Raw genomic sequence first — 26,897 nt, 5'->3', positions numbered from 1 at the left:
TGAATACAGATGCAACAGGACTACCTCAGCATCTAAGTGACTGGAAGTGGAGCAGGGGAGTCTGGAAACAGTTATGGGATCTATTAAAGAAGTTTTGACTCCCGTTTCTACACAATACATGAAACAAAACCACGATTATCAGACTGATATCAGCACAGATAAATGCGATGGAGAGAGAATTTTCAAAGGCTACTGAGATTGTTTAATTTCTCTTTTAATTTCCTTTATAACACAGTGAAAACAGTTCCCTTTTTCTATTGCAACACATCTTAGCCCATTCTCATTGGGATCTGTTTTTCTCTGTGCCAGGACCAGCACTAGGGTGAGGTAAGAGAGGTTGCTGGAGTACAAAATTCAAAGAGGTGCTTTCAGCATCATACAAGTGCACGGTTAATGCCTCCGCCCACATACCTCACCCTAATCTCACCCCTGCTCCCCACAATTACAGAAGATCTGCCTCCTACATCAGTTTTTTGGTCCAAAACACATTTTACCCTTTAAATTGTTCTATTGTGACTTCTCCTTTTGTGGCCATAATTCTTCCAATATTTGATTTAAAATCCCCACATTCAATTTTGTAATACTGCCCCAAGATATTCAGAATTTGCAGATGTAAATACTAAAGATAGAATGATTCTTTTGTTACTTTTATGGAGTGATATTTCTGCCACTGCTAGAACTGTTTCTACCAGTGTTATTCTTGTACACAAAGACAAAGTAACAATAGTTGTGAGAACACTGCATGCCATTTTTCTCAGTCCAGAAATGTGTTACACTTGTAAATTAATATCTCTGTGTACTTCACTATCTGTAAGCTTTCAACCAGATGAAATGTCCCACGGCTAAAAGGGCAGATTAAGACTTCTATTTCCAACAGGCAATCTAGATATACTGATTAAACCTTCCACTCAAAACTATTTTAAGTGCAACACAAGATACAGACAGAGGGCTTCCCTGGTGGCGCAGTGGTTAAGAATCCGCCTGCCAATGCAGCGGCCATGGGTTCGAGTCCCGGTCCGGGAAGATCCCACATGCCGCGGAGCAACTAAGTCTGTGCGCCACAACCACTGAGCCAGCACTCTAGAGCCCGCGAGCCACAACTACTGAGCCCACGTTCCACAACTGCTGAAGCCCGTGCGCCGAGAGGCCGTGCTCCGCAACAAGAGAAGCCGCCTCAATGAGAAGCCTGTGCACCGCAACAAAGAGTAGCCTCTGCTCACCGCAACTAGAAAAAGCCCGGATGCAGCAATGAAGACCCAACGCAGCCAAAAAACAAATTTAATTAATTAATTAATTTTTTAAAAAAGACATATCTTTCAAAATCATTCACAAGCTGGCGATAAATACTCAGAAATTTAAAAATGTGTAATTTCTAAAAGGACAATTACAATTGCTGAAATAAAGGTAAAATGGGGGGGACTAGGTAAATAGCTTTATCAGATTACACACAGCCCCCAAAAATTGTTTTCTAGAGTATCACACAAAGTGTGGTCCCCCAGCCAGCTGCATAAACATCATCTAGAGAGCTTTAATAATTCTGATGCCCAGTTCATATCCAAGTCCAACTGAATGAGACTCTTTGGAGTAGACTGATGAATCTGTTTTAACAAGCACTATAGGTGACTTTTATGCAGGCTTACATTTAAAAACCACTTCTAGAGAATAAACATGAGGGCACACAGATAAAAAGATAAGTATAAAGAGCCATGGGGGACAGAGGGAAAAGGGCTGAACTGATTCTAAATAGAATTCCAAAGGGAGAGAGAAGGAGCACAGGCAGTTACTGAAAAATATAGTAGCTGTGGATTTCTCATTTCAGAAAGCAAATATAAAGAAACTGAAGATAAAAACAGATCACAGTTAGATACAATAACACTGAACCAGAGAAACAGCAATGGCAAAAAGAATATTTTAACAGCAGCCAGGGGAAATAGCACAGGTTACCTTTAAAGCAATGATTCCCAAACTTCAAGTTGCATCTGAATCACCTGGAGGGCTTGTTAAAACACACTGAAAACATATTTTATAAAAACAAACCAAAAAACTCACATTGCTAGGCCACATCCCCAGTTTCTGATTCATCAGAAACTGGGGATGCAAGAATATGCATTTCTAATAAGTTCCCAGGTGATGCTGATGTTGTAGGTCTGGAGTACACTTTAAGAATCACTGCTTTAAAGAAATAAACATTAGCCTGATACCTAACTCCTCGCCAGCAATAATGGAAGCCAGAAGATAGTGGAACATCTTCATGGCTCTGGAATAAAATATACAGTCCTTTAGCAACCAAAATGTCTACTAAGATAGCAAAATAATGGTATATTTGGGCTTGCCATTCACAGAAAAGAGAAATTCTAAAATACGTACTTTAGAGAGAAAGAAAAAAATCAAGGAACCAAGGTAAAGAGTGTTAAGAACTTACATCAGAGTCCAAGAATCAAAGTAAGCATACAAAATGGAAAATGTGTGGGTAAAATGAAACTAAAAATGACTGTATACAATGATAATCTCTTCTGAGGTTTAAAAAAAGATAGAATTAAAATGCATGATCAAAAAACCATGTAAATCAGGAGAGTGATAACATATCAAAAATCTAGGGACTTCCCTGGTGGCACAGCGGTTAAGAATCTGCCTGCCAATGCAGGGGACATGGGTTCGAGCCCTGGTCCGGGAAGATCCCACATGCCACGGAGCAACTAAGCCCGTGTGCCACAACTACAGAGCGTGTGCTCTAGAGCCCGTGAGCCACAACTACTGAGCCCACGTGCCACAACTACTGAAGCCCGCACGCCTAGAGCCCATGCTCCTCAACAAGAGAAACCACCTCAATGAGAAGCCTGCGCATCACAACAGAGTAGCCCCCACTCACTGCAACTAGAGAAAGCCCATGTGCAGCAAGGAAGACCCAACGCAACCAAAGTTAAATAAATTTATTTAAAAAATATATATATATCGGTGTGGGGGGAGGGGGGCAGAACTCTAAGGAGAATGGACAAAGCCACTACCAGAGCTCTCAATAATATGTTCAAGCAGACAATTCAATAACTATATGCAGATTGCACAAGATGAAACAGTATTTCCTAACTATAAACTCCAACCACACATGGGGCACAATGTGTGTCTCAGAAAATGGCATCAATCTCTGACTATAGTGCAATCAAGTTAGCAAACAATAACCAAAAGATAACCCGAAAAACGTCACAGAAATGGAAATTAAAAGAAAAAGGCCTAAATAATTCACATGCCAAAGAAATCATAATATTTGATAATATTTAGAACTAAAGTATAATAAAATACTATCACTGTAATCCGTTCGATATGCAGGTTCCAATGTAAGAAACTGTAAAGAAACATGCCAAAAAGGTAAAAGGAAGACAATTATAAAGAACAGAAAGTTATGAAATAAAAACATACACATTATAAAGTGGTGCTTCATGAAAAACAAAATTGACAAAATTTTGGCAGGATGCATTTTTTAAAAAAAAGAACATATAAATACAAGAATGAAAACCTAGAAAACACTACACATGGAGCAAGCATTAAAAATATAATAAAAGCACATTTTTCACAACTTTGACTATACAATTTAGCCTTAGATGGAATGAATAAATTCCTAAAGAAATTTTACTTACCATAATGAAAGAGAACTTGGATGCCCTATGACTCTTAGAGAACTGAAACAACAGCTTTAAAATTTTCCGCAAAGAAAATTCAGACCCCAATGGTTTTTCCTGGTAAAACTCCCTTTTAAGGAACAAGTTATTCTACTCTTAGACAAAATATTCCAGAGTTTAGAAAAAAGAGGGAACACTCCCACCCCACTTTATGAGGCTGGAATAAACCTGAAACAGAAAAGGAAAATTACAAGCCAATTTCACTCAAACATAGATGCAAATCATCAAACAAAAACACTAGCAACCAGAAACCAAAAATGATAAAATAGTACATATCCTTTCCAATTTAGTTATTTTACCAAAGCAAATTTAATGTAACATTAGAAAATCAATTGGTTTAATTCACATTATCAGGTAAATGAGAAAGTCGTATTTTTCACTTATTCATTCAAAGCACAAACAGAACTAGAACCTATCACAGACCAGGCATAGTTTTCAAAAGGTGATTGAAATCTATCAACATATCAAAGTAGTTGCTGGGGGTGGGGGTGGAAATCACTTGTTAAAAGCCTACAGCTGTTCATGACAAAAACTCTTAAATTAGGAAATAGGAGACTTCTTTTACCTAATAAACGCTTTCCAAAAAAAAAAAGCCTCCAGCAAACATTCAAGTTAACTTCCCTTAAAGTCAGAAAGAAAACAGGACTGCTTCAAGTTTGCTATCCAAACTCCATTCAATGCTACTCAAAGTCCTCAGCCTCTCTAGCAGAGAAAGTAAATAATAAAAAATGTGTGTGGGCTTCCCTGGTGGCGCAGTGGTTGAGAGTCTGCCTGCTGATGCGGGGGACACGGGTTCGAGCCCTGGTCTGGGAGGATCCCACATGCCGCGGAGCAACTAGGCTCGTGAGCCACAACTACTGAGCCTGCGCGTCTGGAGCCTGTGCTCCGCAAGAAGTAGAGGCCACGATAGTGAGAGGCCCGCGCACCGCAATGAAGAGTGGCCCCCGCTTGCCACAACTAGAGAAAGCCTTCGCACATAAACGAAGACCCAACACAGCCATAAATAAATACATAAAAATAAATTAAAAAAATAAATGTGTGACTCTGTTCTGTTAAAAAAAAAAAAAGTGTGTGATGCAAAAGGAAAATACACACTTTCCTAGGAATAAATCTAACAACAAAAACAACAACAACAACAAACCAAACCCTTAAATCGTTTTTGCTGATCCTCATAAAACTTTACTGAAAGGCATTATACAAGATATAACTGGGACTTCCCTGGTGGCACAGTGGTCGAGAATCCACCTGTTAATGCAGGAGACACAGGTTCGAGCCCTGGTCCATGAAGATCCCACATGCTGTGGAGCAACTAAGCCCGCGAGCCACAACTACTGAGCCCGTGTGCCACAACTACTGAAGCCCGCTCACCTAGAGCCCGAGCTCCGCAACAAGAGAAGACACCACAGTGAGAAGCTCGTGCACCACAACAAAGAGTAGCCCCCACTCGCAGCAACTAGAGAAAGCCCACACGCAGCAACAAAGACCCAGCGCAGCCAAAAATAAATAAATTTATTTTAAAAAAAGGTATAACTAATTAATTGTAAAATTCAATGGCATAATGATGCCAATATTCTCAAAATCCATATATATATATTCAACTCAACTTGAAAACAAAACCTCGGTATGTGGAACTTTGTAAACTGACTAAAATTTAAGTCACAAAATACCTGAAAAAGAATGGGTAGGTAGGTGCGTGTAATCTTCTACAAGATATCTGGAAATCTCTAAATTAAAATGTGTACTTCCATCAATATGGAAAGAGGGTGTCTCTGAAAATACCTTAGTGTAAGTCCACCTACAAGTAATTACCAAAATTAGTAAATAAATTTTTGAGAAAACATATGAGCAGTAAAATCCAGGAAGAAAATCATGGGGAAAGAGAAGGATGAAGTTTAGGAGAATACAGGTTTCCGAGGTTTCGAATTCTTATTTTTCTTGGCCTGGTTTGCAGATTCACTTTATTTTTCTTTTAATTTTCTGTGTTTTCATATTTTTGTGAGACATATATGTCCTATATTCTGATAAAATAATTATTTGAAGGGAAAAAAATAAACAGGAAGTACCAAATAAGATGGTAAAAATCAACGCAAAATATTAGTAATCACAATAAATATTAATGGACTAATTCTCAAATTAAACAACAATGTTGAAGTGCATTTTAAAATCTAGTTATAGGCTATATACACGAGAGTCAACGAAAGTAAATAAAGATAAATAACCGAAAAGTTTAAGTGTAAAAAGTATTCAAGACAAATGCTAACAGAAAGAAAACCAGTGTGCTCCTATTAATGTTAGACAAAGCTGACCACAAAGCAAAAGGTAGGTAGTTTATCCTTGCGGTCTCCAATTCCGGACACACACACACACACACACACACACACACACACACACCCCTCCCCCCCCCAAATAATGTCCTGAACTCACTTTGGCCGGGCTTTTCTGTCCCCATCCCAAGATGTCAGTTTTTTTGGACCAGATCACCAGTGCCTCTCCCTCGTCGCTAAATACAGTGGTCCTAAACTTCATCACTAGCGTTTCATACCGCTTATCACAGGATCTAAAACACACTCCGACTGGCTGCCTGGCTTCCCGGTCCCAGGTCCCTGTCCCCCGTTACCCCTCCCTGCCTTGTGGGCCTCTCTTGTCCTCAGGAAGGCGGGGAGTAAAGGGTTAAGTGAGGAAAGCGGGTCTTACATCACGGAGGGTAGAATCACGGGGAGCAGAGGTCACGGAAGCTGCCGCCGAAGAGACGAGAAGCTCATTGAAAGGTCCGGTATGCCGCGGGGACCAACAGCTCGGAAGTGGCCGCGGTGGACCACTCCTCTGCCCATGTGTACAGCAGCAATCGCCTCCGGAGAGTAATGGCTTCCGCTTCACTTCCGCCTTCTAAGTGTCGCGGGACTTCATAACCGGCCGCTAACCAGGAAGCACAGACGGAAAGGATTCTGGGAAATGTAGTTCTGGAGTTTAGAGGGGCATAGTGGGGGTACCTCGGTGGAAACTGCGGATGGCGCTCATTTCCCCCCAACATCTAATTGTTCAAGTGCCACGGGACTCATTTCTCAGGCCTCTTTTCGTCTTATAATCCCTGTGGTAGCACTGAATCTTACCTCTTTAAGTACTGTGTATACACTCTAGTCAAAATTTCATCCACAGTCCCACACACCTCTACCCTGAATGCCAGACAGAATGAGATATTCTCTCTCCACTTGGGTTTTTTAGAGACACATTTAAAGTCCACAAATCAAACACCTGACTCCACCTTATCAACTTCAAATAATAGCAACCCCATCTTTCCACATGTCCATTGTAAACCTTGGCAACATTGTGGACCCTTCTTTGTCCCATTGATCCAACAGGGAATGCTCAGCTCTACCTTGACCATCAACCCAGAATCTGATTGCTTTGCCAGAAATGTTTTTCTTGTTTCTGAGTCATGAAAGGTCACAGCAGGACTTGAAACTGGCCCTCCTGGGCAAAAAAACCCTTTCTGGGTCCCCCATTTCTTTTTTTTTTAAATGTATTTTTATTTATTTATTTATTTATTGGCTGTGTTGGGTCTTCGTTTCTGTGCGAGGGCTTTCTCTAGTGGCGGCAAGCGGGGGTCACTCTTCATCGCGGTGAGCGGGGCCCTCACCATCGCGGCCTCTCTTGTTGCGGAGCACAGGCTCCAGACGCGCAGGCTCAGTAATTGTGGCTCACGGGCCCAGCCGCTCCGCGGCATGTGGGATCCTCCCAGACCAGGGCTCGAACCCGTGTTCCCTGCATTGGCAGGCAGACTCTCAACCACTGCGCCACCAGGGAAGCCCCTGGGTCCCCCATTTCTTATTTGTAGGATGAAGGCTTCAGCCTCCTAGACTTTTCCTGAGTTCCAAAGGGCAGATTCAAACAGCTGCTAATCAGGGAAACAGGGAGTGCAGAAACAGTGGAGGAATAGTCAAGAAACTATAGTGCAGCGATTAAAGCAAGATCCTGGTCCTCCTCAAGGGATATACATAACAATATCTTTGAGTTCTTCTGAAAGAACTAAGGCCCCCAATAAGGCCCCACCCAAGTGGACGATGGTAACTTCTGGCTGAGCACAAGATTCCTGTAACACCGCCCTGTTACCTCACCACCAACCAATCAGAAGAAAGTCACAAACCCTGCAGCCCTCACCCCCAAATTTTGCCTATAAAAACTTCTCCCAGGAAAACACCAGAGAGTTCAGATTTTCGAGCATAAATCACCCATTCTCCTTGCTTGGCCCTGCAATAAACCTGCCTCTGCTCCAAACTCCAATGTTTTGGTTTGTTTGGCCTCACTGTGCTTCAGGCACAAGAACTTGTGTTCGGCAACAATAGCCTTTCAGTAGCTCTGAAGGGACTGCTTCAAAGAGGTAGGGGGAGAAGCCAGTATATATATGATTTTTGGCTAGGGAATACATGCAGTTAAGCACATATCTCGGTAAAAGATTATCACTACTCACAAGGAACAGATATCTCAGTTAATGATTTTAGTGTTTTTCTATGTATGGGAAGATCCAAGAATCTGGGTTCATTAAATTTCTTCTTGAAATATACTGTCTAAAGGGCCTGTTTTCGGGCTTCCCTGGTGGCGCAGTGGTTAAGAATCCGCCTGCCAATGCAGGGGACACAGGTTTGAGCCCTGGTCCAGGAAGATCCCACATGCCACGGAGCAACTAAGCCCGTGCGCCACAGCTACTGGAGCCTGCGCTCTAGAGCCCACGAGCCACAACTACTGAAGCCTGTGTGCCTAGAGCCCATGCTCCAAAACAAGAGAAGCCACCGCAATGAGAAGCCTGCGCACCGCAACAGAGAGTAGCCCCCGATCTCTGCAACTAGAGAAAACCTGAACGCACCAACAAAGACCCAAAGCAGCCAAAAATAAAATAAATAAATAAATAAATTTAAATAAATAAAATAAAGGGCCTGTTTTCCTAAAACACAGAGTGCCTCATCTTGTTTTTCATCCTGAATTCCTCTCAGGAGGCACTACTGTCCATCAGCAACTGCAGTGGCTAATGACTTAATCCTTGTAACACTTGGATGGAGAGAAACATTCTTTGTTTTACAACAAACATACAGAAAGTCTACAAATAAATTTTTAAAGAGAACATACCTATGCGCAAATTATAAAAAATGTCCACAAAATGCACATGCCTATGCAATTACTACCCAGGTTTTTCAAAAAGAAAATTACCAATAACACAGAAGCTCCCTTCATGGCCCTCCTGGTCAGTACAATTCCTCATCCTCCAAAGGAAACCCTATTATTGAGGCAGGAGATAGATGGCCTCCAGGCTGAGCAGCTGGAGTTTGTCCCCTGTGGACAGATACTCCAAGACAGAGATAATAGCAGGGCCAGAGAGGAGCTGAGTCCTGCCCAGATAAAAGATAAAGAAACCATATATTTCTCATTCTCGAGGTCAAGGAGACCTTCCCAACTACACATGCGCAGAAAGGCTCCTTGGGGGTCAAAAAGGGAGGGGGCGCCACCCCATAGTAGGTGATGTCAACCTACCCATAGGCCTCTTTGATAGAATTCATCTTGGCTAAGAGATGCACACACACACAGCGGAGGACCCTGAGATAAACCAAATATGGACTCAGAACCAGGCTAAGCCAGATGACATGCCAAAGGAAACCTGGGGAAAATGCCCTATAAAAGTGATTCAAACTACCAGCAGGACGTGACTCTCTCTCTGAGTTCGCCCATGTGAGTCTATTCACACATACTCTTTTTCCTCCTAATAAACACTTAACTTGTTTCACTACTTTCCATCTCTTAGTGGAAATTCATTTCTACAAAGCCGACAGGCCAGGACCTTGTCACTGTCCCTCATGGTCTAGTAGTTAGGATTCAGGGCTCTCACTGTCACAACCTGACTTCAATCTCTTGCCAGGGAACCAAAATCCTGCTTCAAGCCACTGCAAGCCAAGGCCACTGAGATCATTTTAACTTATTATAATATCTGTGGCCAAAAAATAAAATAAAAAATTTTTTTAAATAAAAGGGAATTCCCTGGCAGTCCAGTGGTTACGACTCTGCACTTCCAATGCAGGAGGCATGGGTTTGATCCCTGGTTGCGGAACTAAGATCCCGCATGCCACATGGCGCAGCCAAAAAATTAAAAAAAAAAAAAAATCTGACATGGTTCAGGACACAACTACCCTAAAATATGGCACCTTAGCATATTGAATATTTTAAGCTGAGGGAATCAGAGAAATGACTCAGGGAGGATTCTTTGACCTTCCCCTGAAGCAGGTCATAAGACCCTCCTGTGATAGCTGTCCTTCCTACACCAGAGGAAAGGAGCGTCCTTATCTCTGAAGATGGAGGGACACATAAAGGAATCCAACTGTACAAGATTGCTAAATTTCCCTCAGTTTACTACCCTTAGCTCATATCCTTTTTTTCAATCACATTTTTCTATGGCTTTCCAGTCTTCATCAAACCTAGCATAAAAAAGTGCTCAGATTTAACCACTTTTTTGGGAGTCTTCATTTCCTTATGAAGGTTTTAGGGTCATGTAAAACAGATTTGTATGCTTTTCTCTCGTTACTTTTGCTACAGAGCCCCAGCCAAGAACCTATAAATGTAGAAGAAAAGTTTTGGGTTGTTTTCCTCCCTTACACATCATAGAAGAGTTTTGCCTGTTTCTTGAACTTTATGTAAGTAGAATCAAGCCTCTCTCCTTTGGGATTGGTGCAAGAGTAGAAAACTTGGGACTTCCCTGGTGGTGCAGTGGTTAAGAATCTGCCCGCCAATGCAGGGAACACGGGTTCGAGCCCTGGTCCGGGAAGATCCCACATGCCGCGGAGCAACTAAGCCCGTGAGCCACAACTACTGAAGCCCGCGTGCCTGGAGCCCATGCACCACAACAAGAGAAACCACTGCAATGAGAGGCCCAAGCACCACAATGAAGAGTAGCCCCCGCTCACCGCAACTAGAGAAAGCCCGCGCCCAGCAACAAAGACCCAATGCAGCCAAAAATAAATAAATAAATTTATTTTTAAAAAAAGAGTAGAAAACTGACCAGTGCAAGAGGACAGAACCACACACACAGGGCCACCTAGTATGACAGCAATGACTACAGTGGGACAAGGACAGTCTTTCCAATAAAGCTGGGTCCATTGGATAATCACATGGAAAAAAATGAAAATTGATCCCCATGATTCCAAAATGATGGCAGAACTAAATGTGAAAGGTAAAAAAAAATTATAGAGAAAAACATGATTTTATGGCTTGGAGTAGGCAGAAATTTCTTAAATAGGAGACAAAAGGGGAAAAAAAAGATTTGATAAGCTGGAATACATTAAAATTAAGAACTGCTTGGGAATTCCCTGGCAGTCCAGTGGTTAGCACTCAGTGCTTTCACTGTGGCCCCATGTTCAATCCCTGGTTGGGGAACTAAGATCCTGCAAGCCACATAGCATGACTGAATTAAGAACTGCTCATCAAAAAACACCACTGATGGTGAAAAAGTAACCCACAAAGCAGAAGAAAAACATGTACATCTATATGTATATGTGTATATATCTACTATATATAAGATAGATAGATAACCAACAAGGACCTACTGTATAGCACAGGGAAATCCACTCAATATTCTGAGATAACCTACATGAGAAAAGAATCTGAAAAGGAATAAATATACATATACATGTATATGTATAACTGAACTACTTTGCTGTATACCTGAAACTAACACACATTGTAAATCAACTATACTCCAATAAAATTTTAAAAAATAATAATAATTCACGTGCAGAATATGTAAAGAAATTTTACCACTCAATAAGAAATAGACAACTCAATTTAAAAATAGGCCAAAAATAAATCTGGTCATATCACAAAACAGGATATTCAAATGGCCAATAAATATATGAAAAAGTGCTCAACTTTATTAAGGAAAAGCTAATTAAGTGCCAATTAATTTAAACCACAATGAGTTACCACTACTTAACTAACAGAATGGCTATGAAAAAGGCCCGGTTCAATCCTTGGTCAGGGAAATAAGATCCCACAAGCTTCATGGCACAGCCAAAAAAAAAAAAAAAAATTGGGAAATTAAGTGGTGTGACACCCACTTCACTGCTGTGACAATAATGATTATAAAGTTTGTAGAGTTCCCTGCTTCTTAAGGATATCCCTCGAGAGAGGCACAGGCAAAGAGAGAAATGAAAATCTGTGAATATACAGTTGAGACCACGTATGGAAAGTCACCTCCAATGAAAGAAGAACTGCTTGAAACTTCTGAGTAGAGTAGCAGAATTCAACAAAAATGTTTTATAAACTGTTACACTAGAAATTGAAGGGAGTTCCCTGGTGGCCTAGCGGTTAGGATTCATGGCTTTCTCTGCTGTGGTCCGGGTTCAATCCCTGGTCAGGGAACTGAGATCCCACAAGCCACGTGGCAAGGCAAAAAAACCCAAAAAAACATTGAAGCCTTGGTTGCCTTCTGAGATGGCCCACACTGTCTCTGGAGTGTGTACCTCTCTCAATAAATCTACTTATTACCTATCACTTTGCCTCTTGCTGAATTCCTTCTGCACTGAGAAAAAAATAAAAGAAAAAAGAAAAAGAAATCGAAGCCTCTAAAAATTGTCAATGGAGCATTTATTTATTTTATAAATTCCTACTAACTGTATATAAAAGGGTCTGAACTATGCTCTGTGGTGCTACAGCTTCCTCATCCCCCCCAGTCTGTGACTGTAGAAATTCTCTCCTTTTTCTCTAGAAATATAGCTCAATCTCCAGGGTCCACACCTTTGCAACTTGCACAAGTGCCATTCATGTACAACTTCAGATCCTGCCTGCTCTATATAGAGAGACCTGAGGAGAACATATTGACTTCAAATATTACTTTATTTTTTTTTAACATCTTTATTGGAGTATAACTGCTTTACAATGGTGTGTTAGTTTCTGCTTTATAACAAAGTGGATCAGCTATACACATACATATATCCCCATATCTCCTCCTTCTTGCATCTCCCTCCCACCTTCCCTATCCCACCCCTTCAAATATTACTTTAAATAAATTGATACTAGTGACACAGTTAAAGTTTAGGACTACATTCCCCAGCCAGCTCTGTTTATCTAAAACTCTGGTGTGCCAGGCTGGATTTCTGTTAGTCTTTCTAAAATAACTGGCTTCAGGAAAATAAAGTTTTCTTATGGTTTTCGTGTGTTTGGCACTTTACTGACAAGAATGATTCTTTTAAAAATATTTTTTTAAATTTATTTTTTATTAAAGTGTAGTTGATTTACAATATTGTGTTAGTTTCATGTGTACAGCAAAGCGATTCAGTTATACATACATATATATGTTTTTTTTCCATATTATTTTCCTTTATAGGTTATTACAAAATATTAGGTATAGTTCCCAGTGCTGTACAGTAGGTCCTTGATGATTATCTATTTTATACATAGTAATGTGTATATGTTAATCCCAAACTCCTAATTTATCCCCCCCCCCTTTCCCCTTTGGTAACCATAAGTTTGTTTTCTATGTCTGTGGGTCTATTTCTGTTTTGTATACAGGTTCATTTGTATCTTTTTTTTTTTTTTAAGATTCCATATAAGCAATAATAAGCAATATCTTATATTTGTCTTTCTCTGTCTGGCTTACTTCACTTAGTATAATATGCTCTCGGTCCATCCATGTTGCTGCAAATGGATAAGAATGATTCTTTTAAATGAATTATCAATGCCATAGTTTTTCTACATGGGATCATCAGTTAGAATGATGCTGGGAGTGGGCTGAGGCAACAATAACCTCTTGGTTCCCAGCTTTTTTTTTTTTTTTTTTCCTTTGTCATGTTTTGCTTCCACCTTTGTACCTCTTAAAGAGTGCAGAGTTATCTGCAAGTCCCCTGGTCAATATCGGGAGGGTGAGCTTTTCATTAGTGCTCTGCTGAGGTTCCCAAATCTTTTCTTTTCTTTTGCTCTCCTTTTTCCAACTTTATTGAGCTATAATTGACGAATAACATTGTGTAAGTTTCAGGTGTACAATGTGTTGCTTTGATACATTTGTAAATTGCAAAACGGTTACCACCAGAGTATTAGCTACCACCTCCATCCCATCACATAGTGGCCATTTCTTTTTTTGCTGCGAGAACATATGAGATCTACTCTCTTAGCAACATCCGAGTATAGGATACAGCATTATTAGCTATAATCACCTGTGCTCCACCTCGGATCCCCAACCTTGTTAATCTTATAACTGGAAGTTTGTGTGCTTTTCTAATCAAGTTCACTCACTCTTCCACCTCATTTTTAAATTTTTTTTGCTATTTTTTGTCAAAGGCAAACAATAAAAAGTGAGCTAGTAGGGAGATTGGTTTTATTCAGGCTAACGCAGTAAGGAAAACACCCCCAATCCAAATATCAGAGTGTCTCTGCAGAGTGGTTTTGCCTTAGACTTTCATAGGGAGGAATAAGCAAATCATAGGTGGAGGGATTTTACATTTGGGATTGTTATTGTAACCAGGGGACTCTGTTAGCTGAGCAAGAAATGCTTAATCTCTGTGTCTAGCTAGTTTGTCAGGGAGGGGGACAAACAGTTCACCTACTCATTTATGAGACAGAAGAACGGGAATTGGAGAGTGTGTGTCTGGCCCTGTCATAGGAAACAAGGAGGTCACTAGAGAGTCCTATTCTCCTCCTATGGGGAAGAGAGGTTCTTTGCAGTACTGGTTTCTAGAACACAAAACGGCCGGAGGTGGGGGGATTAACTGTCTGGGTTTTCCAGCAGCACAGGTAAAGTTCAATATTGTCGCTCGCCTTTATATATTAGTAATTGAACCATGCATATAAATGCCTACTTTACGCTAAGAGAGCTTACCTGTCTTCAGTTAAACTATTTCCGCCCCCCCCCCCCCCCAGCGATGGTTCTCAATGGGGAATGATTTGGCAATGCTTGGAGATTAGTGTTGGGTAGCACAGCTTGGTTTGGGTGGGGTGCTACTGGCATCTAGCGGTGGAAGTAGGGGATGCAGCTAAGCATCTCAAAATGCACAGGATGGCCTCCCAAAACAGACTTATTTGGCTCTAAGGGAGAATAGTGCTGAGGTTGGAGGCGGGGTGGGAGGGTTGGGGGGAGTTAGGTGAGTATTGGTAAAATTGCTCAATACCTTCCTTTGGGAACCAGGGCTTTAGAGGCTGGGCAAAAACGTCTGAAAAACTAAATTCCTCCTGAGATGCAGAAAACAAGCAGGCTCAAAGGATTTTCAAATGCATCTTGAATTTCCCTTGGAGTTGTTGATCATTATTCATCTGTCTGTTACCTTTTATTTGAAACACTGCAGCTCAATTTGTATAATTTTTATATGAAGTTTGTAGAACTTTACTTATAAAAATTCACGGAGGGGGCTTCCCTGGTGGCGCAGTGGTTGAGAATCTGCCTGCCAATGCAGGGGACACGGGTTCGAGCCCTGGTCTGGGAAGATCCCACATGCCGCGGAGCAACTGGGCCCGTGAGCCACAATTACTGAGCCTGCGCGTCTGGAGCCTGTGCTCCGCAACAAGAGAGGCCGCGATAGTGAGAGGCCCGCGCACCGCGATGAAGAGTGGCCCCCGCTTGCCGCAACTAGAGAAAGCCCTCGCACAGAAACGAAGACCCAACACAGCCATAAATAAATAAATAAATAAATTTTAAAAGTATTCATTCTAAAGTCTACTTTAAAAAAAAATGATAGTCACACTTCAGCTTTAAAAAAAAAATTCACGGAAGAGTCTCAGATTTTAGCTAAGAGCAAGGATAGGGTAGGGAGCAAACTTTTTCTTTTCTTTCTTTTTTTTTTTTTTTTTTGGCTGTGTCACGCGGGCTTGCAGGATCTTAGTTCCCCAACCAAGGATCAAACCCGCGCCCTTGGCAGTGAAAGCAAGGACTCTTAACCACTGGAGTGCCAGGGAATTCCCTATAGATGCGTTCTTGCTCACCAACCTGGAAGCTCTCTGAACTCTGTCATTTTAGGTTTTCATGTTGGCTTCATTACATAGACAAGGTGGATTAAATCATTGGTCATTGGTGATTGGTTCAACCTTCAATACCTCCACAGGTGGGGGTTTGAGGTTGAAAGTTCCAACCCTCTAATCAAAGTTCAGTCTTTCTGGCAACAAGCCCTGAAGCTCTCTAGAAGCCGCTTAGCCAAGAGTTATCTCATTAACATACCAAAGACACTCTTATCACTCAGGAGATTCCAAGGGTTTTAGGAGTCTGTGCCAGAAACTGGGAACAAAGACCAAATATTTTTTATTACATCATAGGGACAAAAACCAGCCCTCCATTCATACAAGCATCCCCCCCCCCCCCCCACTCTCAGAAAGTACACAGAACTCACCTCAGAAAATAGGTACTTCTGGGGAATTCCCTGGCGGTCCAGTGGTTAGGACTCCGTGCTTCCACCGTAGGGGTCACGGGTTCAATCCTGGTCCGGGAACTAAGATCTCAAGTGCTGGCAGGCGCAGGCCCCAAAAAAAAAAAAAAGGTACTTCTGCTTTAAAAGACTGTATCCTCCATAAGTCTGATTTAGCTGGTACAGAAACTTAGCTTCAAACCTAAGATAGTATTGATTTAATAATCTGTATACAGGACTTCTGCTGCTGGTAATTGAAGGCTGGGAAATTTAGACCAACTCTCCAACTGAAGACAATGAAAAGTATGCATGCAGTGTACATTAAAAAAAAAAAATCTAAAAAGCAACAAAGATTTAAATACTAGTAAGAAATCACTGCAGTGGAATCTCAAAAAGCCAAACCCATTAAAATAGAGAATAGAATGGTGCTTGCCAGGGGCTCTGGGAGGAGGGCGTGGGAACTGGGAGATGTTGGTTAAAGGGTACAAACTTCCAGTTATAAGATGAATAAGTTCTGGGGATCTAATGCACAGCATGGTGACTCTAGTTAACGGATACTGTATTGTATACTTGAAAGTTGCTAAGGAAATAAATCAAGTGTTCTTACTACAAAAAAGAAATGGTAATTATGTGGTGGAGGTGGTAGCTAACACTATGGTGGTAAGCATTTTTCAAAATATAAGCATTTTACAAATAAGTACATTGTACACCTTAAACTTATACAGAAAAGAAATCACTGCATGGAGACTAGGAGAGGACAGGGTTCCAGAGAGGTGAGCCAGACACTGGGGCTGGTTTTACCCTTGAGGTGGTCTACGAGAGGCAGCTAAGGGACCAAGTGAGCTTTAGGTGTCTACAAGACCAGGGATAAAGAGTGAGAGTAAGGGTCTCCCCTCTTTGTGCTGGCTTCCCAAAGGAATGTCTCTGGGGAATAGAGGGGAACTGGAAGCAAACCAGTATGGACTGCAGCCAGGTTTCTCATCACCTGGTAGATGTGAGAAAAAGCTTGTGTAACTACAGTGCATTACTATCAGACAAAGTAGATTTTAATGCAAAAACCTTTGTTACACCCAGAGATAACAAAGGTAACTTCATAAAGATAGAAGATTGGGTCCACCATGAAAACATAATAATTCTGAATTTGTATTCAATAGTCTATTGATTTTTTATATATATATAATTTTATTTATTTTATTTTTGGCTGCGTTGGGTCTTCATTGCTGCACGTGGGCTTTCTCTAGTTGCGGTGAGCGGGGGATACTCTTTGTTGTGGTACGCGGGCTTCTCGTTGCAGTGGCTTCCCTTGTTGCAGAGCACAGGCTTTAGGTGTGCAGGCTTCCGTAGTTGTGGCTCGCGGGCTTCGCTGTTCCGCGGCATGTGGGATCTTCCCAGACCAGGGCTCGAACCCGTGTCCCCAGCATTGGCAGGTGGATTCTTAACCACTGCACCACCAGGGAAGCCCCTCAATAGTCTATTGATTGAACTACAAGCAGAGATAGTCAAATTCTGTATCACACTGGGTGATTTTAGCATATATCACTCCATGATTGATACAAGGAGACAAAAAAAAAAATTAGTAAAGATAAGATTTCAACGTGATTAACCAACTTGACCTATTGGGCATATATAGAAAATGCACTCAGTCGTTGTAGAATCCACATTGATCTTTCAGCGCAAACAGATCACCTACTAAGTTTGACCATAAGTGCGTGAGAGCAAATCTCAATAAATTTCAAAGAATTAAAATTATACAGAGTATGTTCTTTAGCCACAATGCAATGATACTAAAAACCAATAACAAAAGAAGGAAAAGAGGTCCTCCATATATTTGGACACTAAAAAATGCACTTCTATATAACTCATGGATTAAATAAAAACTCTCAATTGACTTTATTCAAATCAATTTCTCGGCATAGATTGCAGCAGAAATGAGGAAAATGAGGATGACTCAAAAGGGAGAGATGAAATGAGAATTGGTTTATCTAAGTATAATGTGAAAGCAAATGAGTGTTCACTACAAGTTTACAAACACATGGACCGCACATGTGATAATAATTTTTTCCTCCAGCTTTATTGAGATTACTTGACTTCGGTTAACACCTGATAATTACACATTTGATTTTACTAGTGCTTAATATAGACAAATTTCTGTACACATATATTAAACTATCTCATATACTCATATATTCCCATATATGAGATATATTCCCTATATCACTATTAAATATGTAATATTTTGCCTATTTTGTAGATGTCGACTGAACTCAGAGAGTTAAGTTAGCTGATAAATGACAGGTAGTAAAACACAGGATAGAAGGATTTTTTTTTTTTTTGCTGCTGCTGCATTGCAGCCTGCAGGATCTTAGTTCCCCGACCAGGGATCAAACCCGTGTTCCCTGCAGTGGAAGCTCAGAGTCCTAACCACTGGACCTCCAGGGAATTCCCAGGATAGAAGGATTTAATACAAAGATATCTGATTTGAAAACCCATGATTAATCACTTTGCTAGGAGAATTGAATTTTGGAAGAGTCAGGAATTCTGGCATACCCAGTATTTCATTCCCTTTGACTCTTTCTAGAAGCCCACACCCAAGGCAGATGACAGAATCATGAAAAAGAAAATGTTCCAGAGATCAGTGTCCTCAAGTCTCCCTTTATGGCTCTGTTCGTCAGGCTGTAGACGGAGGGGTTCACCATAGGAGTGACCACAGTGTTCATCACTGAGGCCACTGCCCTCCTCCTGGGAGAGAGAGTAGCTACAGAACTAAGGTAAACTCCAACACAGGTCCCATAGAATAAGAAAATGACAGACAGGTGAGACCCAAAGGTGGAAAAAGCTTTATACTTTCCACCAATTGATGGGATTCTCAGGCTGGACGAGACAATGCGAGTGTAAGAGAAAATTATCCCTGAGAGGGGACCAACACCTAACAGGCTAGTCACTAGATACATCAGGATGTCATTGATAAGAGTATCAGAACAGGCGAGTCTGAGGATCTGAGCAAGTTCACAGAAGAAGTGGGGGATTTTCAAGTCTGTGCAGAAGGATAGATGCAACACCATCAGACTGTGGAGCAAGGCGTTCATAACACTAATGAACAAGGAGCAAAGAATCATCAGACCACAGAGACGGGGGTTCATGATGATTGCATAATACAGAGGGTGGCAGATGGCCACGTAGCGGTCATAAGCCATGATGGTCAGGAGCAAATGGTCCATACATATGAAAACCATGAAAAAATACACCTGAGTGAGGCAGCCTGCATCGGTGATGACTTTGTTCCCTGTCTGGATGTTCACCAGTATCTTGGGGACTATAGTGGAGGTGAAACAGATGTCAACAAAGGACAGGTGGGAGAGGAAGAAGTGCATGGGGGTGTGGAGATGGGAGTCTGAGCTGACGGCCAGGATGATGAGCAGATTCCCCAGCACAGTGACCAGGTACCTGGACAGGAACAGCCCAAAGAGAAGGGGCTGCAGTTCTGGATCCTCTGAGAGGCCCAGGAGGAGGAATTCTGAGACACCAGTCTGGTTTTCTGATTCCATGTTGTTGATGAGTCTACTGGAAATAGAGACATGAATTACCATGAAACAGACACACAGACATCACTTGTTTGAGAGAAGTCATTTAAACAATTCTTCCCTTCTGGTTGCTCTACTCATTTCTTCCTTCACCAAGTAATTTTTGAATGACTTCTGAGTACCATACATTTTGTTCTAATGCTAAAATTTAAAAATTAAAACATTTTATTAAAAATTAAAAAATTTTTTTTTAGGAACTATCATGCCTGCATGGCATTTTAAAATCGATGATTAGGGCTTCCCTGGTGGTGCGGTGGTTAGGAATCGCTTGCCAACGCAGGGGACACAGGTTCGAGCCCTGGTCCGGGAAGATCCCACATGCCGCGGAGCGACTAGGCCTGTGTGCCACAACTATTGAGCCTGTGCTCTAGAGCCCGTGAGCCACAACTAATGGGCCTGCGAGCCACAACTACTGAAGCCCGTGCACCTAGAGCCTGTGTTCTGCATCAAGAGAAGCCACCACAATGAGAAGCCTGCGCACCGCAAGAAAGAGTAGCCCCTGCTCGCCGCAACTACAGAAACCCCATGCACAGCAATGAAGACCCAACACAGCCAAAAATAAATAAATAAAATAAATTTATTAAATAAATAAATAAATAAATAAAATCTGTGATTAAATTCTAATCGTTTCTTCACATAGGGTCAAACCTGGTTGGATGACTTCATTTTCTCAGAGAATTTTAACTCTGTAGTTAACTTTATACTGAGTCTGCTCAGAATGGCAAATCTCAGGTATTGCTGGAAATTATAAGCTCAGATTCTCTACTGTCTCAATGTGAGAAATAATGTCATTAATCCATTCCTTTAAATATTCTACTTTTTACAAATTGGATCAAACCACTCTATTGGAACCTGTCTATATAGAAAGAATTGTTTTGCTGCAATCTGTCATTTGCCATCAGCCTACAGTGAGGGACGTTATAAGAAAAGGTTAAATGAATCTATATCTTGTCTATTGTGGAAGTGTCATACCCGTAGGGGAAATTCCTGTCTGGCTCTTAAAACAAGAATAGCTGATGCTTTTTCTGAAAAACTGATTTAGGGAGTTCCCTGACAGTCCAGTAGTTAGAACTCGGCGCTTTCACTGCCGTGGCCCCAGGTTCAGTCCCTGGTCAGGGAACTGAGATCCCGCAAGTCTAGAAACTCAGACAGAGTCATTTTATAGCATATTTCTTTCAACTAGTTGTTCCTTGGTAGCTACCTTTTTGAACATGTCTATATGGCAATGGCTTTGTAATTATTCCCTACCCTCTAAGTACTCTTTCTTTTAAAAATCACTTAATTAAGTTATTTATTTATTTTTGACTGCGTTGGGTCTTCGTTTCTGCTTGTGGGCTTTCTCTAGCTATGGCGAGTGGCGGCTACTCTTCGTTGCGGTGCGCAAGCTTCTCATTGCAGTGGCTTCTCTTGTTGCGGAGCACGGGCTCTAGGTGCATGGGCTTCAGTAGTTGTGGCACATGGGCTCAGTAGTTGTGGCTCGTGGGTTCTAGAGCGCAGGCTCAGTAGTTGTGGTACATGGGCTTAGTTGTTCCGCGGCGTGTGGGATCTTCCCAGACCAGGCCTCGAACCCGTGTTACCTGCATTGGCAGGCGGATTCTTAACCACTGTGCCACCAGGGAAGCCCCTCCAAGTACTCTTGAATGCATTTAACCTTGTGCATTTTTGCAGAGCAATCTTCTTCCCAAGCGTGCCAGGGAAGGTCCAGCACATCCTTCTGGAACACTTCAATGGCATTCTACCCAATAAACCCACAAGTCTTCACTTCGGCATTCAAGTTCTTCCAACATCTGGGCCCTGTAATAATTACACATGGGGCAAGGCACTCTCAGCAATGAATTTACCTTGTAAATTTTGTTTACAAGGTACTCTCAGCAATGAATTTACCTTGTAAAACTGACACTCCACGTGGTTTCATTGAGAAAGCTTCAGGAGTGAATAATTCTAGGAGCTGGTGTGCAAATACCAGCAGGACACATAATTGATGAAGATGTGTCATTTCCTGCTCTAATCAAAAGCAAATTATTCATCTCAGAATATGAGCTTTGGAAGGACACATATTTGTAACAGAAGTGAAGGGAGGATGGAATGCATAGAGTCTTGAGAAAGCAAAGGAAACAAATGAGCATTTTTAAGCTCTGCCTTCACACTGGCTGGCATGTGGGAGGGAACTCATGAACTAGTCAATGCTAACATCCAGGTCCCTTGACAGGATCAGAACCCAGGCAATGGTTTATGAAGCAAGGGAGGAAGGACAGGTGTCTAGTCACAAAGGAAAAGAAGTTGAGCAAAGTTCAAAGGACATTTGTGTCCTTCAAATTAATAAGACATATGCATTAGATAGGAAACGTTCTGAGTACTAGGGACACAGGGAATACTCCAGAAATATTGGCTCTCATTATTGCCATTATTGTTTTTTATTAATAACAGAATAGTTATTGGTATATTAGTCTTTATGGAAGAGAAAATATTGAACTTACTTAAGGATGTTCCTCTTCCCCTTAATTGTTTGACACACAGTCTGATCTGTTTAACTGTCACAATTCCAGAAACATGAATGAAATTTCAACATTTGGAAAGTTTAAAAATGCGAGAAAGAGATTTTGTAATTTTTCTGTTTTTCTTTTTCGTTCTTTTTTTTTTTTAGCTTATAAACAATAGGAATTTATTTCTCATAATTCTGGAGGCTGGAATGAAAGTCTGAGATCAGGGTGCCAGCATGTTGGGTGATGGAGGGAGGGTCGGCCTGGAGGCTAGAGACTTCTTATATCCTTACCTGGCAGAAGGGGTGAGGGATCTCTTCTATAGGACACTAATCCCATTCATGAGGGCTCTACCTTCATGACTTAAGCACCTCCCAAAGGCCCCACTTCATAATACCATCATATTTGGGGGTTAGGATTTCAGCATATATATTTTGGGGGTACACAAACTTTTAGACCATAACACATACACTGGCATAATCCTTTTCATATTTTCTCAGTGTATTTAGGTTTCCTTTCTGTTATTGATTATTTATGTTTTTTAATTTAATTTAATTTTTTATTGAAGTATAGTTGATTTACAATGTTGTGCCAATGTCTGCTGAACAGCAAAGTCACCGTTATATATAATATATATGTTATATATTATATATATAATATATATATACTCTTTTTCATATTCTTTTCCATTATGGTTTATCATAGGATATTGAATATAGTTCCCTGTGCTATACAGTAGGACCTTGTTGTTTTCTGTTTTTCTTAAAGAAAATGTTGAAGAGCTTCTCAAAAAATTAAAAATAGAATTACCATATGATCCAGCAATTCCACCTCTGGGTCTGTAACCAAAAGATCTGACAGTAGGATCTCCAAGAGCTATTTATACTCCCATGTTCTTAGCAGCATTATTTACAATAACCGAAAGGTGGAAGCAGCCCATCTCTCCAGTGACAGATGAATGAATAAGCAAAATGTGGAATATACATACAGTGGAATATTAAATATTATTCAGCCTTAAAAAGGAAGGGCATTCTGACACATGCTACAACATGGATGAACCTTGAGGACATAATGCTAAGTGAAATAAACCAGTCACAAAAGGACAAATGCAGTAAGATTCCACTTATATGAAGTACCTAGAGTAGTCAAATTCATACAGAGAGTAGAAGGCAGAAGGGTAGTTGCCAGGGGCTGGGGGGATGGAAGAATGGGGAGGGGTAGTGTTTCATGAGGACAGAGTTTCAGTTTTGCAACATGAAAACTGTTCTGGAGATGGATGGTGGTGATGGTTGCCCAACAATGGGATTGAACTTAATGCTACTGAACTGTATACTTAAAATAGCTTAAAGGATACATTTTATTTGATATATTTTGTCACGAATAAAAAAATAAATGAATTAATAAAAAATCCCGAAGGAACTCTTTCTGGTTTGCTTTACTCATGCTCCTGCCCACTGTGCTTTGAGAAATCAGTTGCCCCTCATTTCTCAAACTTCATGGATGTTCTTAGGGAACAAAACCCCACCCTCGCTTCTGTTTCATGCTTCTCCCTCAGCCAGAGAATCCTGCAGATCAGGGAATATTTAACACCATTCATGGAGACTCAGATCTTACCTCCTCCTGTTCTTGGTAGGATCACATCCAAGTCCAGCTTAGAAATAACTGGGTGAGTGCTGTCTCCTGGAAGAATCCACGGCAGGAGACAGACTTAGATCCTTACCAACTCTGTCCCCTCAGTCTACTTCAGGATCCTTGGACCTTGCCAAAGAGGCAAGGAAGGACTGACTAGGCGGTTCTCCAAGTGTCTACCAATTGTTCTTAGGAATGAGGGGGAAGGAGCCATCCATAATGAGTCCCCAGGGATCAGAGGCTAAAAGGATAATGAGAATTACAGAGCTCTCAACACCCGGCCTCCATGTTCCACAAACCAGGGGACAAAATAAGGACACTGATAAGTTGGTTATTCTCAAGGAAGATAGTAATTACGATGGCACTATGGTTTTTAAACTTTAATGTGCATCAGAATCACCCAAAGTGTTTGTTAAACAGATCTCTGGGTCCCACCCTAGAGTTTCTAATTGACTAGGTCTGGGGTGGAGTCCAAGAATTTGCATTTCTAACAAGTCCCCAGGTGATGCTGATGCTGGTCAGGGGGTCACACTTCGAGAATTACTGCTGTAGAAATTCCTAAAGCGTGGCGTGGAATCAGCCACATCTGGATTCAAATTCTGTATAAATCCAAGGAGGAAAATCCTTGAACATGTTTGAGCTTTTGTTTCCCATATGGATAATGGGAGTGAGAATGTAGGAGTACCCTGCATTACAGGAGTACACATGAAAAGGAAAAAAATAAAGCCCATAGCAGAGTATGCACTTACTGGGGCTCAGAGCAGGTCACCCCCAAATATGCCAAAGTGTCATAATGATTATTTTGAATTACAGTTACTTTAGGGACTTCCCTGGTGGTCCAGTGGTTAAGACTCCACGCTCCCAATGCAGGGGGCCTGGGTTCAATCCCAGGTCAGGGAACTAAGATCCTGCAAGCCACACAGCGCAGCCCCCCCCCAAAAAAACTTCACAAAATTGTCCAATGCGAGAGGGACACTTTGACTCTCCCCTCTTTCTCCTTGAAAGCAGAAAATAAATCTCCCATGTGAAAAGGTACCCTCCCTGTACCAGGAGGATGGAAAAATCCTTATCACCAGAGTTAGGGAGCCCAGGGCCAAGAAGGCTATATAAACAGATCTTGTTACTTCTTCATTAATTAGGCATCCAAGCCTATTTTTCTTTGTATGGTCAACTCCTCACAAATTTATTGTTCCTTTGTCTAAAAAGTATAAAAGCTGCCTGCCTTGGTCACTTCTTAGGTCCTATTTCTATGAGGCTTTTGTATGTATGACTTAATTTTTTTCTCCTTTTAATCTGTCTTGTGTCAATTTAATTATTAGATCGCCCAGAAGAACTCAAGAAGGGGGAGGGGATTTTTCCCCTCCCCAACACGTTCATTATTCATATTCTTATTATTTTTAAATTTTATTGGAGTATAGTTGATTTACAATGCTGTGTTAGTTTCAGGTGCACAGCAAAATGATTCAATTATACATATACATATATTCATTCTTTTTCAGATTCTTTACCCATATAGGTTATTACATAGTAATATGTACTATGTACATAGTAGAGTCCCCTGTGCTATACAGTAGGTCCTTGTTGGTTACCTATTTTATATCTAGTACTGTGTGTATGTTAATCCCAAGCTCCTAATTTATCCCTCCCCACCACTTTTCCCCTTTGGTAACCATAAGTTTGTTTTTGAAATCTGTGAGTCTGTTTCTCTTTTGTAAATAAGTTCATTTATATCATTTAAAAAAAATTAGATTCCACATATGAGTAATATCATATGGTATTTATCTTTCTCGGTCTGACTTACTTGATTTATTATGATAAGCTCTAGGTCCATCCATGTTGCTGCAATTATTCATATTATTTATATTACGATTACCAGGACTTGAGAAGATCCTGACCTGATTGCTCCCTTTGAGTGGCGTGTGTTGGAGGGTTTAGGGCGGAAAGGACAGGAATGTAAAGGAGGAGGCAGAAGAGAGAGAACATCCAGGGACAACACCTATGAGTTGTGAAGAAATAGGACCATCTTGAAAATTCCATGAGGATCCTTGATCACATCAAGGAGCAAGCTGTCTGGGGAGACTGACCCCCTTTCCTTGAATCTCAGTGTCTTCCTTAAAGGGTTGGATCCAGAACGAGCAATGTGAGCATTCAACAGCACAGGTCTCCTCCTTCCCTTCCTGGGACGTAAAGGAGATGCACTGGAGCAGCCTGGAATTCCCAGAAAATTTTGAGAAGTATTGATTCCTTTGAGTAGCGAATTGGTCCATGCAATTTTAAGGTGAGAGAAAGGGGTCAGCAGAGCCACAAGCAATTGCAAATCTAGTGCCAAGGGACTTGGAAATAGGCCAGAAAAATCGGGAGGGCAGTTAGACAGCGATTCTCACTCTTGACCATGCATCAGAGTCACCTAAAGGGTTTCTTAAAACACAGGTTGCTGGGCACCACCCCAGAGTTTCAGCATGTCTAGGTGAAGTCTGAGAAATTGCATTTCAAAGAACTCCCCAGGTAATGCTGATATGACTGGTAGAACCTGCTGCATAATTTTCGGGTCCCAGTGCAAAATGAAAATGTGGGACCCCATGTTGGCAAAATGTCAAGACAGTGATAGCAGAGCATTCAACCAAGAGTGGGGTCCTCTGTGGCTCTTCTGGTTGCACACCCATGAACCCAGCCCTGGCTGCTGGTCTAGGGACACATTTTGAGAACCATTGGTTTAGACTTCCTACTTAATTAACCTAGGACTACCTCCAAATAGGAATAATAATGATAATGCTAACAGTAATAACAATGTTGCCCCCTTTCCTCTAGAACTTACAAGGATTTCTGTATCTCCAGGATGGCCCCACAGGAGACCACAGGGGCTGAGTTTCTCCCCAGGATGTAGATGTTGAAGAGAAATTGATGCTTGTGAATTTCAAGGAGACAGTCATGTGTGCAGTTTCTGGACAATACACATTCTCTAAGAAGCAACAAGGTAGCAAAGCTTTCTGGTTGGTAGGTGTGAGATTGTGTTGATAGGGGACACTTAGTATATTTACAGTTTTTCTCTGGCCCTAGGGGCCTTGTCTCCAAAGCTCCTCATTAGCCAAATTGTTCTCTCTTCACTCCAATCCTGCAGCAGAAGGAAGGAAACTACTGGCTTGCTAATTCCCTGAGCCGGGATAAGCATGT

General features: G+C 41.3%; 2 protein-coding genes across 3 annotated transcripts in view; both read right to left on the bottom strand.

The window, feature by feature from the left end:
- Positions 1–6,554, bottom strand: part of ZNF317 (zinc finger protein 317) — a 28,967-nt gene extending 22,413 nt beyond the window's left edge. The window contains exon 1 of one of the 2 annotated variants that reach the window (XM_036846606.1): positions 6,369–6,554. The gene's annotated coding sequence lies outside the window, so the exon portion shown is untranslated. The remainder of the gene's footprint in view (positions 1–6,368) is intronic. The other variant, XM_036846607.1, reaches the window with a different exon arrangement.
- An 11,894-nt stretch (positions 6,555–18,448) lies between these two features.
- On the bottom strand, positions 18,449–19,589 carry LOC118892719 (olfactory receptor 7A10-like). The gene has a single exon (XM_036847566.1). The coding sequence runs from the start codon at positions 19,579–19,581 to the stop codon at positions 18,643–18,645; it is 939 nt and encodes a 312-aa protein (XP_036703461.1). The 5' UTR covers positions 19,582–19,589; the 3' UTR covers positions 18,449–18,642.
- Positions 19,590–26,897: the final 7,308 nt, after the last annotated feature.

The sequence above is a fragment of the Balaenoptera musculus genome, chromosome 3 (assembly GCF_009873245.2).
Source record: "Balaenoptera musculus isolate JJ_BM4_2016_0621 chromosome 3, mBalMus1.pri.v3, whole genome shotgun sequence".
Lineage (NCBI taxonomy): Eukaryota > Metazoa > Chordata > Mammalia > Artiodactyla > Balaenopteridae > Balaenoptera > Balaenoptera musculus.
Note: the sequence above shows the minus strand (reverse complement) of the source record. Positions and strands in the feature narration are given on the sequence as shown.